The 15,140-nt window shown below is 27.8% G+C and overlaps 1 protein-coding gene across 2 annotated transcripts; it reads right to left on the bottom strand.

Annotated features, from left to right (window-relative positions):
• Positions 1-318: 318 nt before the first annotated feature.
• Positions 319-12,889, bottom strand: LOC113795118 (calcitonin gene-related peptide type 1 receptor-like). Of its 2 annotated transcripts, none has more exons than XM_075820267.1 (15): positions 12,267-12,885; positions 5,465-5,866; positions 4,546-5,388; positions 4,296-4,440; positions 4,019-4,135; positions 3,719-3,825; positions 3,147-3,238; positions 2,901-2,975; positions 2,611-2,662; positions 1,781-1,998; positions 1,591-1,654; positions 1,405-1,490; positions 1,120-1,297; positions 925-1,023; positions 319-715 (listed from the first exon to the last, which is right to left on the bottom strand). In XM_075820267.1, the coding sequence occupies exons 2-15, from the start codon at positions 5,630-5,632 to the stop codon at positions 590-592; spliced, it is 2,370 nt and encodes a 789-aa protein (XP_075676382.1). In that variant the 5' UTR covers positions 5,633-5,866; positions 12,267-12,885; the 3' UTR covers positions 319-589. The 2 variants fall into 2 exon arrangements, with proteins under 2 accessions (XP_075676382.1, XP_075676383.1); XM_075820268.1 differs by having other exon boundaries at positions 586-715; positions 925-1,000; positions 12,267-12,889.
• Between the last annotated feature and the right edge of the window lie 2,251 nt (positions 12,890-15,140).

Raw genomic sequence — 15,140 nt, forward strand, 5'->3', positions numbered from 1 at the left:
GAAATTTCTATTTGGAAGATGCAAAAAACAAAACGGTACAGAATGAGAAAAAAGTCAAAAAATCAATTTTTCATTCAGGGAAGAAATTTTTCTGGGAAGAAAACTTTTTTGGAAAGAAAATTTTGGTTTTTTTTCGGGTGACTAACTGAGAGAAGTGCCTGTAATGATGACAAGAACTGTTGCTTACCTGGATTGTTTTTTTCTTTTCTTTTTTTGTTGATGGATGCATTCAAGAATCAACAACAGCAAAATCAACAACAACAACGACAGAAGCAGAAAAACCACAACAATTAATGTCTCTCGGGATTTTTTGGTTTGTTGGAAATCTTGAAAATTTCAAACTTGAAGAAAAGAAAAAAACAACAGAAATCAAAATTGCCAGCCATTTCGTACATTTTGCTTGTCTTTTTGATTTGGATTTGCGAATTTCGCAAGGATTTCTTTTCTCTTTTTTTTCTTCTTCAAAGTAGTAAATAAATAGGATTACTATATTCATTTGAAAGAATCACATGATAATCACAATGATGATGATGATTGCTATTCACAAAAAAAACTTGATGAGGATTCTGTTTATTCTTTTAAAAATTCTCTAATTCTTTAAACGCATCAATTCATTGTTGTTGTTGTTGTTGTTTTTATGATTACCATTTTTGCGGTCATGATGATGATGATGAGGATAATTGTCATTCGTCATTTCATAATCCGAAAGATTTATCTAAAGTTTTTTAGATAAAAAACAAATGGATAATTTGATTATTTAGTTTTTCGTTTCTTTAAATATTTTACATACAATTTTTCTATTTTTTCTATTGTAAAAAACTAACAAGCTAAATAAATGATGACAAACACGAATTATCACAAGATGTTTATGTTTTTGTATTTTGTATTTTGTTTTTTTCTTTTTGAAAAATGTTTAAAACTTACCGATATTTCAGTACCATGATGTGATGTAATACGATGATTATGTGTATAACCTCTGACGATTAAAAATTGATTCCATCTTTTTTTTAAAACAGTTAAAACCTTTTTTTAGGAAAAAAAAGGTTTATGAAAAAGAAAAAATAATGAGAAAAAAAAACTAATAAAAATCCCAAATTACAAATTACAAATTTATTTTACCTCTCCATTAAAATAACAGAACAACATTGAAACACAAAATCCTTGTAATGATAAAACAATAGCTGAAAATATTTCATATATTCTGGCTGCTGAATCATTTGTTTCTGGTCGAAATGGTGTTAATATATAATTAAGGCCTAATAATGGTATCAATATTAAAGTAGCACGAACGGCTTTTCTGTGTATTCATAATGATTATTAGTGACAAATAAATAAATAAAAAAAACATTACAAACAAACAGTTATAAACCATATCTATAAACCATTACAATTACAAAAAAATACCTTGTATGATGTGCATCAGCAGTGTTGACAGCTTGTAATTTTGTAACAAGTACACGAACAATATTGATAAGAAAAAATATGTTTAACTATTAAAAAATAAAGGAATGAATGACAGAACAGAACCAGAAAAAAAAACATTGAAGTGTGGTGGAAAATATGATAAGATATGATATGTGTTTGACTTACCACAAATGATATAAGAACCGGAATGTTTAATATCCATGTATAAAGACTTTCATCAATCCAACAACTGAAAGAAAAGAAAAGAAAATGTTTCATTGGAATGGAAAATAAATGATAAGGATATTATGGAAAACAACAAGCAAAAACAAATTGTTTTTCTTGTCATCTCTTTTCTCATAGAGAATATTCTTACTTTTTAGCATCAGTAGAATTTGCACGAAATGTTGCATATGCTGAAACAAATATGATCGGTATACACCAACCAATCATATAAAACCATTTAAGTATTTTTTCTTCCGTTACAAATGCATTTACTAATATTGTATGTAGATAAAGGCCTTCGCAAAACATCCAAAAATAATTACAAACAAGAAAATAATGTAATACAACATGTAATGCTTGACAGAAAAACTTTTTTATAAATGGTGACGAAGCAACAAAGCAGCAAAGCATTCATTCATTCGAACATTTCGATTTTTGGTTTTTGATTTTTTTCCGGATTTCGAAACGGATGAGAAATGGACATATTCGAATGAAAAAAAGAAACAAATTTTTTAATTAATTAGTTAATCTGATTGATGAATTAATTACAAATTACAATTACAGTTATAATTAAAAATTCAATGTCAATCATTTGATAATCATCTGATTTTTTTTTGTTCATCATTAATCATTTATCATATTGATAGGTTTGTTTGTTTTGTTTTTGGTTTTTTAATTAAAACTTGAACAAAACAACAACAATGGCCAAATGATCATTTATAATCATTGAATTTAGCCATAGCACTACAGAATAAGAATTTTAGTGAGAATTTTCATTAAATTTTCATTAAAATTTTTCTGTTTTGTTTTGCTTTATTTTACCGGGAAAAAACCCGGAAAAAACAAAAACAAAAAACAACATTTTCCCTGTAAGTAACTCGATAATAAATCTGATTGACTATTTCACCATTTTTTTTTCTTTGAAAAAAAAGGTGAGGATGAACAAAACAAAACAGAAAATCGAAAAATGAATTTACTTACACCATTTTCAAATAGAATATTTCCATCTCGTATTACTAAATACCAGATGATCCTGAACAAAATGAAATGAAAAAGAAAAAAAAATAGTTATTAAAAAATTAACCGAAAAATGACAAAAAGAAGTAAAAAACTTTCAACCGAACAAAAAATAAAATCCATTTACAGTAATTACACGATTATATTAATGATTTTAACCCCGTTTACCCCCCGTTTGAATATTGGAAATATTCAAAACCAAAAACAAAACCAAAAACTTGAAAAGATTATTAAATGAAAAACAAAACACTTACCACATAGAATTATTGATAATAAAACTTAGAAAAAGATTTTTATGTATTCGTATTCGAGTTTGTGATGATAATGTTCTTTACATTTTCGTTGTTTTGTTTGTTTTTCGTCGATGTTTGATTTCATAATGGGATTTTTGAAAAAAATAGAGAAGAAAAAGAAAAAAGTTAATAAACGAAATTTGATAGGAAATTTTCAACGAAAAATCGAGAATTTTTTCATTGGAAAAACATTTTTTTTAAACTTACTTGAATGAAATAAAAATTGTTATTGAAATTAACAATGCAACCAATGATATTGAATAGCCAACAATATATAGTTTGATGATCATATTACGAAACTATAATTTTTTTTTTTGGAAATGGATTTTTTCATTTTCATTTGTTTTGTTTTGAAAAAATCAATGTTTGATTAAGAAAAACAAAAGAAAAAGAAGAAAAAAAAATTTTGTAATCAGAAAAATCAAAAAAATTAAGAAATTTGATGTCATGTACGAAACACCAAAACAAACACCAAACACCAAACACCAAACATAACATTTCTACAGCTTCATCAAAGTATTAATAATAAGAATAAAATCAAACAAACAAACAAAAAAACCGAACGAACGAACGAACCAAAAACATGGATTTTCGATTGAAAAGATTGGAGAAAGGGAGAATAAGCTCTGATAAACTTATTAATGATTGGGAAAGTTTTTCATCTTTTCTTTTCTTTACTTTTACTTTTTTTGCAAATCAAATACAAGTAAGTAAGTAAGTAAATAAGTAAGTGAATTAAGAAGCTAAAAAGAACAATAAATAATTCCTTTATAACATACATTAAGATCAGGAATATCAACACAAGATGTATAATTAGTCCATGGTACATGTGTTTCATGATGTACACGCCATTTTCCTTCTTTTGTACATGTTTTATGTGCTTGATCTGTTCAAGTTTTTTTTTGTTTTTTCCCGGTTATTTTTCAATCGAAAAATGAATGTATGAAAAAATCCAAATCGGAAATAATAATGATGAGGAAAATGGATTTTCAAGAAAATAAAGGAAAAAAAATCAATATTAGTATCATTGATTTTGAGTGTGTATGAATGAAAAACAAAACAAAAAAAAAAAAACAAACTTTGTGAATTGAATCCATATACAAAATCTGGACAAGGAAAATATGATACTTCACCAGCTGGAGTATCATTGAAACAAGTCCAACCATCAAATGTACGTTCACAGTATGGTTTGGCCACTTTAACCGAATGAAAAAAGAAAAAAGAAAGAAAAATAGAGAAAAGGAAAAACCATTGAATGAAGGGAATGGAAAATTAATTTTTAATTGTTTTTTTTTGATTCCGGAATTGTTGATGTGTAATGATATAAGTGGATGGATGGATGGATGATCAACTTACAATCAGAATTTGATGGTAATGATAATACATTATCAATACAATCGATAAATGCTTTTTCACTTTCAATATTTTGTGTAAATTTGCTATGTATCATACGTTCACGAATTTCATAGATTTTCTGCAATTGATCGGTGGTTAGCAGAAACTTTTTTTTTGGGATAAAAATAGAAATTTCAATTAAAAAAAAACAAACAAACATTTTTCAATTCAAGTGCCATCAAAGTAAGCAAAAAAATTCAATTAAATTTACCAATTTATCATTATCTAAACCGCATATTGAATAATTTGCATTTGATTCCCAATTACCATATTGATTACAATATCTTGATACTTTTGTTAATGATAATGATTTATATTCATATTGATTTGATTGTTGTTGATTTGATTGTTGTTGTTTTGATTGTTGATTTGATTGTTGTTTAGATTGTTGTGGTTGATAATGATTAGCAAAATTATCAGACATTGATTGCCAATCATCAACTGTAATATGATTATGACGATGTTGATGTTGATGTTGATTGATAATTGGTTGATGATAATTAATTAAATTATTATCATTATCTTGTAATGATGATGACGGTGATGATTTTTCAATCAATAAAGTACGTTCATGTAAAATATTTAATATTTCATGACAAAATATAAAATGTTTATTATTTTGTTTAGTTTCAGGCCATAATGTTATACCATCACAATCAGCTGGACAATTTATCTGTGAATTTGGATTTGATTGTATCAGTTTTTCACTGTTTTGTCTTTTACTATCATCGAGAATCGTGTTGTTGTCCTTGTCATCATCGTTGTTTTCGTCATTGTTTTCGTCATTGTTTTCATCATTTTCATTATTTTCAGACAATTTTCTTAATTCATTCATTATTAAACCAAAACGACAATCAAAATATTCATTAAAAAAATTTGATGGTTTTAAAAAATAATATGCATGATGATTATGATGATGTTGATTATGATGATTATTATTTATTAATGATGATAATAATTGATTTTCATCAATCAAAGATGATGATGATGATGATGATGATGATTGAGCTATTGTAAAACAAGATAATTGATTATGAAAATAGCTAAAAAATAACTAAAAAAACGAGAAATTACAAAAAAATTACAAAATAATTACAAAAAATGATTCAATGGGATTCCAAAAAACTAACCGATATTAAAATAATGTTGAAAAAGTTATTACAATGATGATGATTATAATAATTGCTAAAACGTTTATGTTTTACGTATTTCCAATGTTGATGATGATGATGATGATTGTAATAAATTAAATTACTATTATGATTATTATTATCGGTAATTTGTATTTGGATTTTCATTATGAAAAACAAAAAAATCGATAATATTGCGAAAAGAGTATTGATTTTCCTTTTTTTAGTCGTTTTAGTTGCTGTTTTGTTTCTTTTTTCCACCGACACACCGGCACAAACACACGCGGTGTTAATAAGCAAAATTATGATGATTTCCGAAGAATGAAATGAGCAATACCGGCTTTATTTTTGTGATTCGGTTATTATTGTTTCTTTCTTCTCGGGTTCCGATTAAATTACATTCTGGGAAAGAAAGAAAAGCGGGTAACAAAAGAGAAAAAAAAGCATTATTATTATCATTTTTGGTTCGGATGAATATCATTATTATTATTATTATTATTATGCAAGGAAAAACAATGAAACGTTTAAGATTCGCAAACAATGAATGAATGAATGAACGAAGATTTCTTTTTGATCAATTTTGTTTGACAGATACTGTTTTGACAGCTAACTTTATTTGGTTTTGTCTTTTGTCGTTTTTGTCTTTTGCTTCTTGCTTCTTGTTTTGTCTTTCTTTTTGTCTTTTTCTTGTTTCATTTACACGAGAAAAAATACCAGCAGACTTCTTTTTTGTAAAGCTTTTTTTTTGGTTAAATAAGAATAATAAAGCAATGAGAATCTTTTTACGGTAAATTGGCTTTCGTGACTTTCTCTTGGTGCGACTTTTTTCGGATGAATTGAGGAGAGAGAGAGAGAGAGAGAATTTTTATATTCAAAAAAATATGTACCCAAACCAAATCAACAAATCAAAACAAAATAGTTAGAGAGAGAGAGAAAAAGGGTTAAATAAAGCAAACAACAACAGCTGGCTTAAATATTCTGGTTGATTATTCTTAAAATATTATAATAATTTTCTTATATCATCATCATCCTTGGTAATAACAGCAGTAATTTGACAAACAAAATGACTGAATTTGACAGTTTTTTTTTATTTGGTTCGACAAAATAATAAAAAAAAATGTTCAATTTTTTCATTATAAAAAAACAAATTGATAAAAATCTCAATAAAAAACATTAACATAAAATTAATTTTCTGGTATGATAAGTTCTCAATCATCATCATCATCATTCGTTTTGAAAGAATGAAATGAATCTCTCTCTCTCTCTCTCTCTCTCTCTCTCTGGCCCACCATATTAGCAAATAAAAAAGAAAATTTCTTTCGATTATTATTGATATATCAAACAAGCAACAACAAAGAGAAGAAAAAAGGATATATATCATATAATTGATTAAATTTGAACTAAACTGATATTTTTTTTCCCTGTCTTTTTTTTCTTCTTCAACAAAAATGTTTGAATTGAAAAACGAAAATGAAAATGAAAAAAAAAAATTCGGTTATTGTGTAAAGTGGGGTAATCAATTTAGTAGTGTGTGTGTGTGTCGTGTGTGTGATTAAAGTGGGTGTGCGTGTGTCCTAAGGAGAAGTTGCCACTGCCCGCCAATGCATGTGTACATGTGCGTGTGTACAAATCATCCATTTAATACATCCACCAAAAAAAAAAAATTTTGTTACTGGATATTTATTATAGTGATATGGTCATCATTTGAAGAAAATCTAAACTAATGAAAAGAATAGAGTTTGTTGTTGTTTTTTCTTGTACATTTTCTTCTTTCTTTCTTTCTTTTTTTGGATCATTTTGTCGCTGTTTCAACATCATTTTTCACTCTGAAATATTCTTTTTTTATTTCTCTTTTTCCCCCTCCTAAAAAAAAAAGAAAAATTTCATAATAAAAATGAATCTTTCTCAATTTTTTTTTCTGTCTTTCTTCATTCTTTTCTTTTGATCTCAATTTTTTTTTCTCGTCGACAAGTGTAGAAATTATTGTTGTTGTTGTGCAAAGAAGTAAGTAAAGTAAGTAAACAAAACAAAACAATTTGATTTATTGATATGGCATAATCATCATTATTAATGGAATCACTATTGGACTCCAATGAAAGAGAGAGAGAGAGAGAGAGAGAGAGAGAGAGAGAGAGAGAGAGAGAGAGAGAGAGAGAGAGAGAGAGAGAGAGAGAGAGAGAGAGAGAGAGAGAGAGAGAGAGAGAGAGAGAGAGAGAGAGAGAGAGAGAGAGAGAGAGAGAGAGAGAGAGAGAGAGAGAGAGAGAGAGAGAGAGAGAGAGAGAGAGAGAGAGAGAGAGAGAGAGAGAGAGAGAGAGAGAGAGAGAGAGAGAGAGAGAGAGAGAGAGAGAGAGATGAAATTGATGATCAATAATAATAAAAAAAAAGTAATAAGTAAGTAATAAAAAATATGTTTTATGGAGATAGATTGGATGATGAGGAGGGAGGAAATAATGGCAAAACAAATTTTTTTTTATTTATTTTTACAATTCATTTCACTTTTAAATTTTCATTTTTTATTTTATTTTTATTTACAAACAGAAAAAAAATCAACAATCAAATCGATACAATTTTTTTCTTCTTCTTTCTTCGTTTTTTCTGAATAATGTCTGTTCGATTTGTTTGATTTTTGTTGCTGGAATTTTTCTCAAATAATTCAAAAATTCAAATGAAGACCAAACAACAACAACAAAAATGAAGAAACTTTTCGAACAAGCAAAAAAAAATGATGTAAGAAAAAAAAAATTTCATAACAAAATGTTGGCTTCACTGCCTTAATTTCATAATGATTTATATATGTTTGTGTGTTTTGCTGTTTGTTATTTTCCTTTCATCATCATCACTTGGATTGTTTGTTTGTCTGGCTGATTATATTAATTAAAAAGCAGAAAAAAACAGGAAAAATAGAATCCGAAAAGCAAAAAATTGATTCAACAAACTATGGTTACAAACAACAACAACAACACAGAGCAAGTCTGAGATAATTTGATGAAGATAAAATGAATTTTTTTTTTTTGTATTTTTTTCGGGTAATGTTTTTTTTTCTGGTTCACTGTTACCGTAAAATGTTCATCTGGGAATATTCTGTCGTTTTTTTCAATGAATGAGAGAGATGTGAAACAAAAAAAAAAAAAAATCTTCGATAATGGGCAACTCTATTTGACAGAATTATTATTATTATTCAAAGTCATTAAAAATAAATCAGATTAATTGATAATGATTTTGTTTTTTGTATAGAATCAATGAACACACATAATGTGTTACTGAATATATTCTGCATACACTCATTAGCAGAATAGAATATTCCTAAATTCAAGTGGGGAAAAATTTGGCTGTAGAACTTTCCGACTGTATAAATTCTTGTATTCAATCCGGGAAAGTTTTTTTTTGTAGACCATATTTACAACGTATTTACAGCGTTTTTTTTCAACAACAACAACAACAACAAGACACCAAACGACAGTAAATTCATAAATAATCTAATATAACCGATATATTAGATCTTGTTGTGTGTGTGTGTGTGTGTGATTAATATTTTATGTTTGTTTTTTTTTAAAAAAAAGATGAAAAAAAAATTTACTATTTTTTTCTTTCGTTTGGTTCATAATCATCATATAAATAATATCATTTAGTCGTTCGGTAAGTCAGTGTCAAACTGAATTTATTATCATCAAATATGCAAACCAAAAAAAAAAACCAAAGAATTTCCTCATTATTCAACACACACACACAAATATTCAATTTCAGAAGAGATTCAGATCAGTTTTTTTTAACAACGAAATTCGGACATTTCAATAAAAATAATTGTAATTTGAGAATTTTATTTATTACACATTTGGACATTTATTATTGTCATCATAATCATTGAATTTATTACTTTTACAGTTATACTTGTATATGTGTGAAATGGTCAAGTTAACCAAAACAACAACAACAACAACAACAACAAATCATAATCATAATCATAATCGACTTTCATGACAAATGTTTCATTAGTCAAAAAAAGGAATCATTTTTTTTATTATTATCATCGTTGTTGTTGTTGTTGTTGTTGTTTGATGTTTTCATTCCTATTTTCCCTATTGAATTATTATTGACAACCCCGAGAAAAACAAAAACAACAACAACAATCATCATTAGTAATGTAGTTTTGAAAATCAACAACAACCGAAAAAACTAAATGATGATAATTACATTTAGGCTTTCATTGGAAGAGAAAGAAATCAAATTATCAAAAACCAAAGATTGTTCTGATAAATAATGGGAGGGTAGTGATTGATTGAGAAAAAAACAATGAAAAATGAATAAAGAAATCAAACAAACAAAAAAGTATCGCTACTGTCATTATTATGAACACACGCATTGAATGAGAAAAGTTAGGAATAAAAAAACACATTTAGTTTAGACATCCATTGATTCTTGGTTTCACCCGGTTCATAAAGTTTTTGTTGAATAAAACTTTCCAATCTCTCTCTCTCTCTCTCTCTCTCTCTCTCTCTCTCTCTCTATCTCACCTATATGATTCACACATGTCATTCATACCAAAGAAGAAAAAAAATCATTTAATTTGTAAAAAAAATTCTTGCAACAAGGTTGATTGCTGACGTACAAGCAGATGATGATAATCATCACTATCACATGTCTGATGGATTTATTAATTTGTAACGCAAATGCAAATATATTTTCTGATTGACTGAAACACACACACATCGACACAGGCAGACGCAAGCTGGCTGTCTAATTATTAATTATTTTTTTTTTCATTTATGCTCGATCAATTCCATCAATATAAACGATGATGATGATGACAAGATATCATTATTATCATCCTGATGATCATATATATTGAATATTTTAACATTTACTGATGATTATGATGGTAATGATAATGAACGAAAAAAAAGTGTAAAGAAAAAATTCTTTGCTTCATTACTTTCAGTAATATGGAAGCAATGATAATTTATTCATTGTAAATGAAATATTTTTTCGTTCGTTAAATTTTGTCAATTTTTTTTTTGTTTCATAATCATCAATGATAAGGTAAAAAAAGAATCCTCATCATTTATTTTCACATTACAATCATAAAACGAACAAATTGACAATACCGGAGAGAGAGAGAGAGAGAGAGAGAGAGAGAGAGAGAGAGAGAGAGAGAGAGAGAGAGAGAGAGAGAGAAATGGAATGAAAATCCAATTAAAAATTTTTTCTCTGTTTAGCTTTTTTGTTTGAAATTTGTATTTTTTTTTTTTTTTTTTTGTGATGATATTTCCTTCCCCTCACAAAAAAACTTTTTTAAATTTACCGCAAACACGATATGGAAAAAGAAGAGAGAGATAAATTCATGTTATAATATGGGCTTTTTCCATTTAGTTTTTTGCATTTGTTTTGCCTATCAAGAGAATAATAATCATTTGTTTTTTGGTACCGGGGATCAAAAAAAAAAAACAGGAAGAAAAACAAAACAAAACAAAACAAAAATATATGCTTGCAACAATGATGATGATGATGGTTAAAATATTTGTAACGGAATTACCCGGTACGGTAGTGGAAAACAAAATATATATATTCTGTTAATATGGATGTTTTCATTTTCATTTTCATTCAATCCCTATGTAATTAATAATAAATAAATTGCAATTTTCCTTTTTTCAATTTTAATACTCTTTTTTTTCTTGTTGAATAAAAATGTGGCCATCTTATATGGCACCCACATACACACACAAGTTAGACACACACACACACACATTGCATCGTACACACTGAACCGAAGAAAAGTCACAAAAAGATTATAATGATGAATCTATGATGCAAGAAACAACAGAAAAGCATGGTTGAAAACAAAAAAAAATTGTATAAAAAATTCATCAATTTTGGAATGGAAAAAATAAAAATAAAACATTTTCTTTGATGTTATGGTTCTTTCTCTTTGTGTTTGTTTGTTACTTTTCCAACAGAAAAATGTTACTTGCTTGCTTGATGTTTCTAAGGTTTTTTTTTTTGATGATGATGAAAATGACAAGGATGACAAATTGTTGTCGGTGGTTGTTTGTTTTCTCTTATTGTAACTTGTTATATAATCATAAAATAAGTAACTAAAGAGTTTTTTTTCGTAGAATAAATTCTGATTATTAGAAACAAAAGAACTTTTAATAACAAACATATGTTTTTCGAGCAAATTTAAATGAAACAAACAAAATCTCTCTTCTCATTCAAAAATGCTCACTTTCTGAATGAAATGAATGAATGAATGAAAACAAACAAAAATCATTCAACAAATCAATTTTGATGATTGTTTCTATCCAAAAGCAAAAACAAAAACAGGAAATTCAAATCAATTTTAATTAATTTGATTTTTTTAGGTTTTTTTTTGGTTTTTTGGATAAACAAATAAACCCTAAAAACTGGGAGGGGGTTAATCTTTTTCAAACTGACCAACATATATATTTTTGCTGCTTCATCTGATAGTACATCTATTTTCCTCCTTCTTCCGTTTTTGGTTATTAATATTTTCATTTTTCTGGCTCTGCTTTGCCAGATCAGATGATCAGATCTAGATGATCATCAGATGTCAACGACATTTGTCAATCATCAAATCAATTGAAAATGTCGCAAATGCTTGATTTGAATTTGACATTCATCAAAGAAAAAACAAAAACAAAAGCGAAATTCTACTAAAATTAAATCAGATATTTGATCAAGTAACCAGCAAAGTTTCGAGTGATAGGGAAATGAAGATGATGATGATTGAAGATGATGAAGAAAGCACTTGTGATTTGTTTTTGGGATATTCAAAGAAAAAACTTACCAACAATATTTTCATATCAGCGGATTGTTTTCATTCGTTTGTTGTTGTTGTTGTTTGTTGGCCATATGAAAAACAAAACAAAACAAAATTGTCACACAGGATGCGTTATTTTGATTGTCAAAAGACAACGGCAAAGACGATGATGATGATTTTGATGATGACAATGTTTTTTTTTGTATGACTTTTTTTTTCCTGTAAGGAAATCAAGTGTCGTTCAATATATATTTTTGTTCTGCTTTTGTTTAGTGTTTTTGCTGAATGGATTTTTGGCTGATTGAATGGATGGATGGATGTTTTTCCTCGATTAAATACAGTTTTTACCAAAATAATGGTTTGGTTGTTTTTTTAATCCTGATTGTTGATTTTGTCCGATTCAAAATTTCCAAAAACAACAACAAAAGACAAAAAGACACGTGTATAGAGAAAACAAAAACAAAACAACAGTTTTTCTGTTAATTAAATCGTTTTTTAAAAGCAAATTTCGATTGAATTAACAACAACAAGAGCAGAAACAGAAGAATCAAATGGAATCCGATAGAATCCAAATCAAACCAAAAAAAAACCAATCATAAAAATGTTAACACAGAAGCAAACAAACAAAAAAAATGGAAGAATTATTTGTTTTTCTCAATGTTTGTTTGTTTGTTATTTTTTGTTTTTCTTTGGTTGTCAACTTAGTGACATTCGTGATAATAAAACAAAAAAAAAAAAACGATAAGAATCTGATCGGATGAAAAAAATTCCTTTTCAATGATGATTTCGATGTCGTCAATGATGATAATGTTAACGTTGATGATGATGTATGTGTGATGTGGATTTTCTCAATTCTGAAGCAGAAGAAGAAGAAGAAGAAGCTACGTGAGCTTTTTTTTTCGTTTGATTCTTCGTTGTTGTGAATGATGAATGTTGAACAAGAAGATCGATAAGAAGATCAACAAGAAAGTTGAAAAAAATGATGATCAGCAATGATGATAATGGAACGAAGAAGAAGAAATTCAATTCAATTAATTTTGTTATCAATCCACACATTTCATTCGTGTGACATTTTTTCGTTTTTTGAAAATGACGAATATCATTTGCTTGTTGCTGGTTGATCGTTTGATAATGATGATGGTCAAAAAAACAAGTTTTTAATGTTTTTTAATGCAAAAAATATTTTTTCCCCCCGATTCAACAACTACGGATAGAATTTTTCGTTTCTTCATTCAAATCGATGATGATGATGACAACGATATATTAAAAGAGAATTATCAATTTTGACAAACAACAGCAAAAAAACAGCAACAACGAAAATATTATGGCATCGTTGTACCAAGAAAGAAAAAAAAAGGTATTTTTTTTTTCGTTTCGTTTAAGAAGAAAAGACAACATTTGTAATCGAATAAAACGATGGTCATGATATTTGATGGCGTCATTATTATTATTAACATTTTTTACTTCTTCTCTCTCTCTCTCTCTCTCTCTCTCTTCGATCTGTCGATCCGTCTTACCATCGCTATCTATCTATCGATATGTTTTGTCATTGAATTTAAAAGAAAGAAGGAGAAAAATCCTTCACATTGAATAAAATAAATAATTGATTAATTAGTGTGTGTGGATTGGATTGAAAAATTCAGGATAAGATTTTTTTTTTCATCAAGTTAGTTAGTTGGAAAGAGTAAGAGAGGGGGAAAAAGAACTGATGAAATGTTCATCAGTGATGATGTTAGTGGTGGACTGGAAAGACTTTTATTTTCATATTTTGCTAAAAATAATCTTTAATTTTTTGTTGTTGTTGTTGTTGTTGTTGGAATACGTGATATTTTCTCTTAAAAAAAAATCGTTACTCGTTGATAATCACCTGCACATCATTCTCATTATCAATTTTTTTTCTTATTAAATATGACCATTTCGACCTATCCGTAAATGAATGAATGTTGAATTTTTTTGTTCGCGTAATTCGTAACGAATCATTTAAAATTCACGTGAATTCATTTATTTTTGCTGTTGTCATATCATCATTCATCTTTGATGATGACAGATTTATACATCGAAGAAACACCAAGAGAGAGAGAGAGAGAGAGAGAGAGAGAGAGAGAGAGAGAGAGAGAGAGAGAGAGAGAGAGAGAGAGAGAGAGAATCAAACGAAAATTTACTTCGAAAATAAAAGATGCTTAAAGAATGCTGATTTTTGCTGTTTTGTCAAAACACACACACACACACAGACAAATTGATGTTTTGTAAAATTGAAAAAAATAATGCTATTTTGAAAATAATTTTCGATAATAAACACTCACCAAACACACAGAAAGACACAATAAAAAACTATTATTATTTTGATTATGATTTTTTCACATTCCGAAGAAGAAGAGAAAAAAACATAATAATAATAATAAAATAAATTTGGCGCGCCAAAAAACACCAACCGACGACAAACAAATAAACATTTAATGTGTTTGTCGGGAGAGAGAGAGAATATTCTTCTCCAACAACCGATAGTCGTGTTGCACATTGCACATTGGCCCGAAAGGAAACATAGAAAACTACTGACAAGACTTTTTATTTGATGATGAACAAAACGAATCAAATGAACAAATGCGGACAGTAAAGAAAACTTTATATTTTGATTCTTGTTGACTATCCGCACACACATAGTTTTTGTTGTTAAATGAATTATATGGAGCGATAAATATGTGTGTGTAATATTCTTGTATTCTAGCTGCTGCTACTACCCATCGAAAATGAAAGAAAAAATTCTTCATTTCTGTTTTCCCTCATTGTCGGTATATCTATCTCTGGCATTGTGTGTGTTATACAAGTTGTATAGGAAGGGCTATATATAGAGGGGGAAGGAAAAAACATTACTTTTTTTGGAAACTTTTTCGGAAACTTTAT

This window comes from Dermatophagoides pteronyssinus, unplaced genomic scaffold, assembly GCF_027571235.1.
Source record: "Dermatophagoides pteronyssinus isolate colony J.1.1.1.1 unplaced genomic scaffold, Derpt_VIB-CSIC_2022.12 sq0006, whole genome shotgun sequence".
NCBI classification, from domain to species: Eukaryota; Metazoa; Arthropoda; class Arachnida; order Sarcoptiformes; family Pyroglyphidae; genus Dermatophagoides; species Dermatophagoides pteronyssinus.

Excerpts from the sequence above, each read along its gene's own strand:
- LOC113795118 (XM_075820267.1), bottom strand. The coding sequence starts at position 5,632 with ATGAAAATCCAAATACAAATTACCGATAATAATAATCATAATAGTAAT. Across the intron at positions 4,441-4,545 it reads GTTTAGATAATGATAAATTG|TTTCTGCTAACCACCGATCA; the intron begins GTAAATTTAATT and ends CCAAAAAAAAAG. Across the intron at positions 2,976-3,146 it reads ACAATTTTTATTTCATTCAA|AACATTATCATCACAAACTC; the intron begins GTAAGTTTAAAA and ends GAAAATGTAAAG.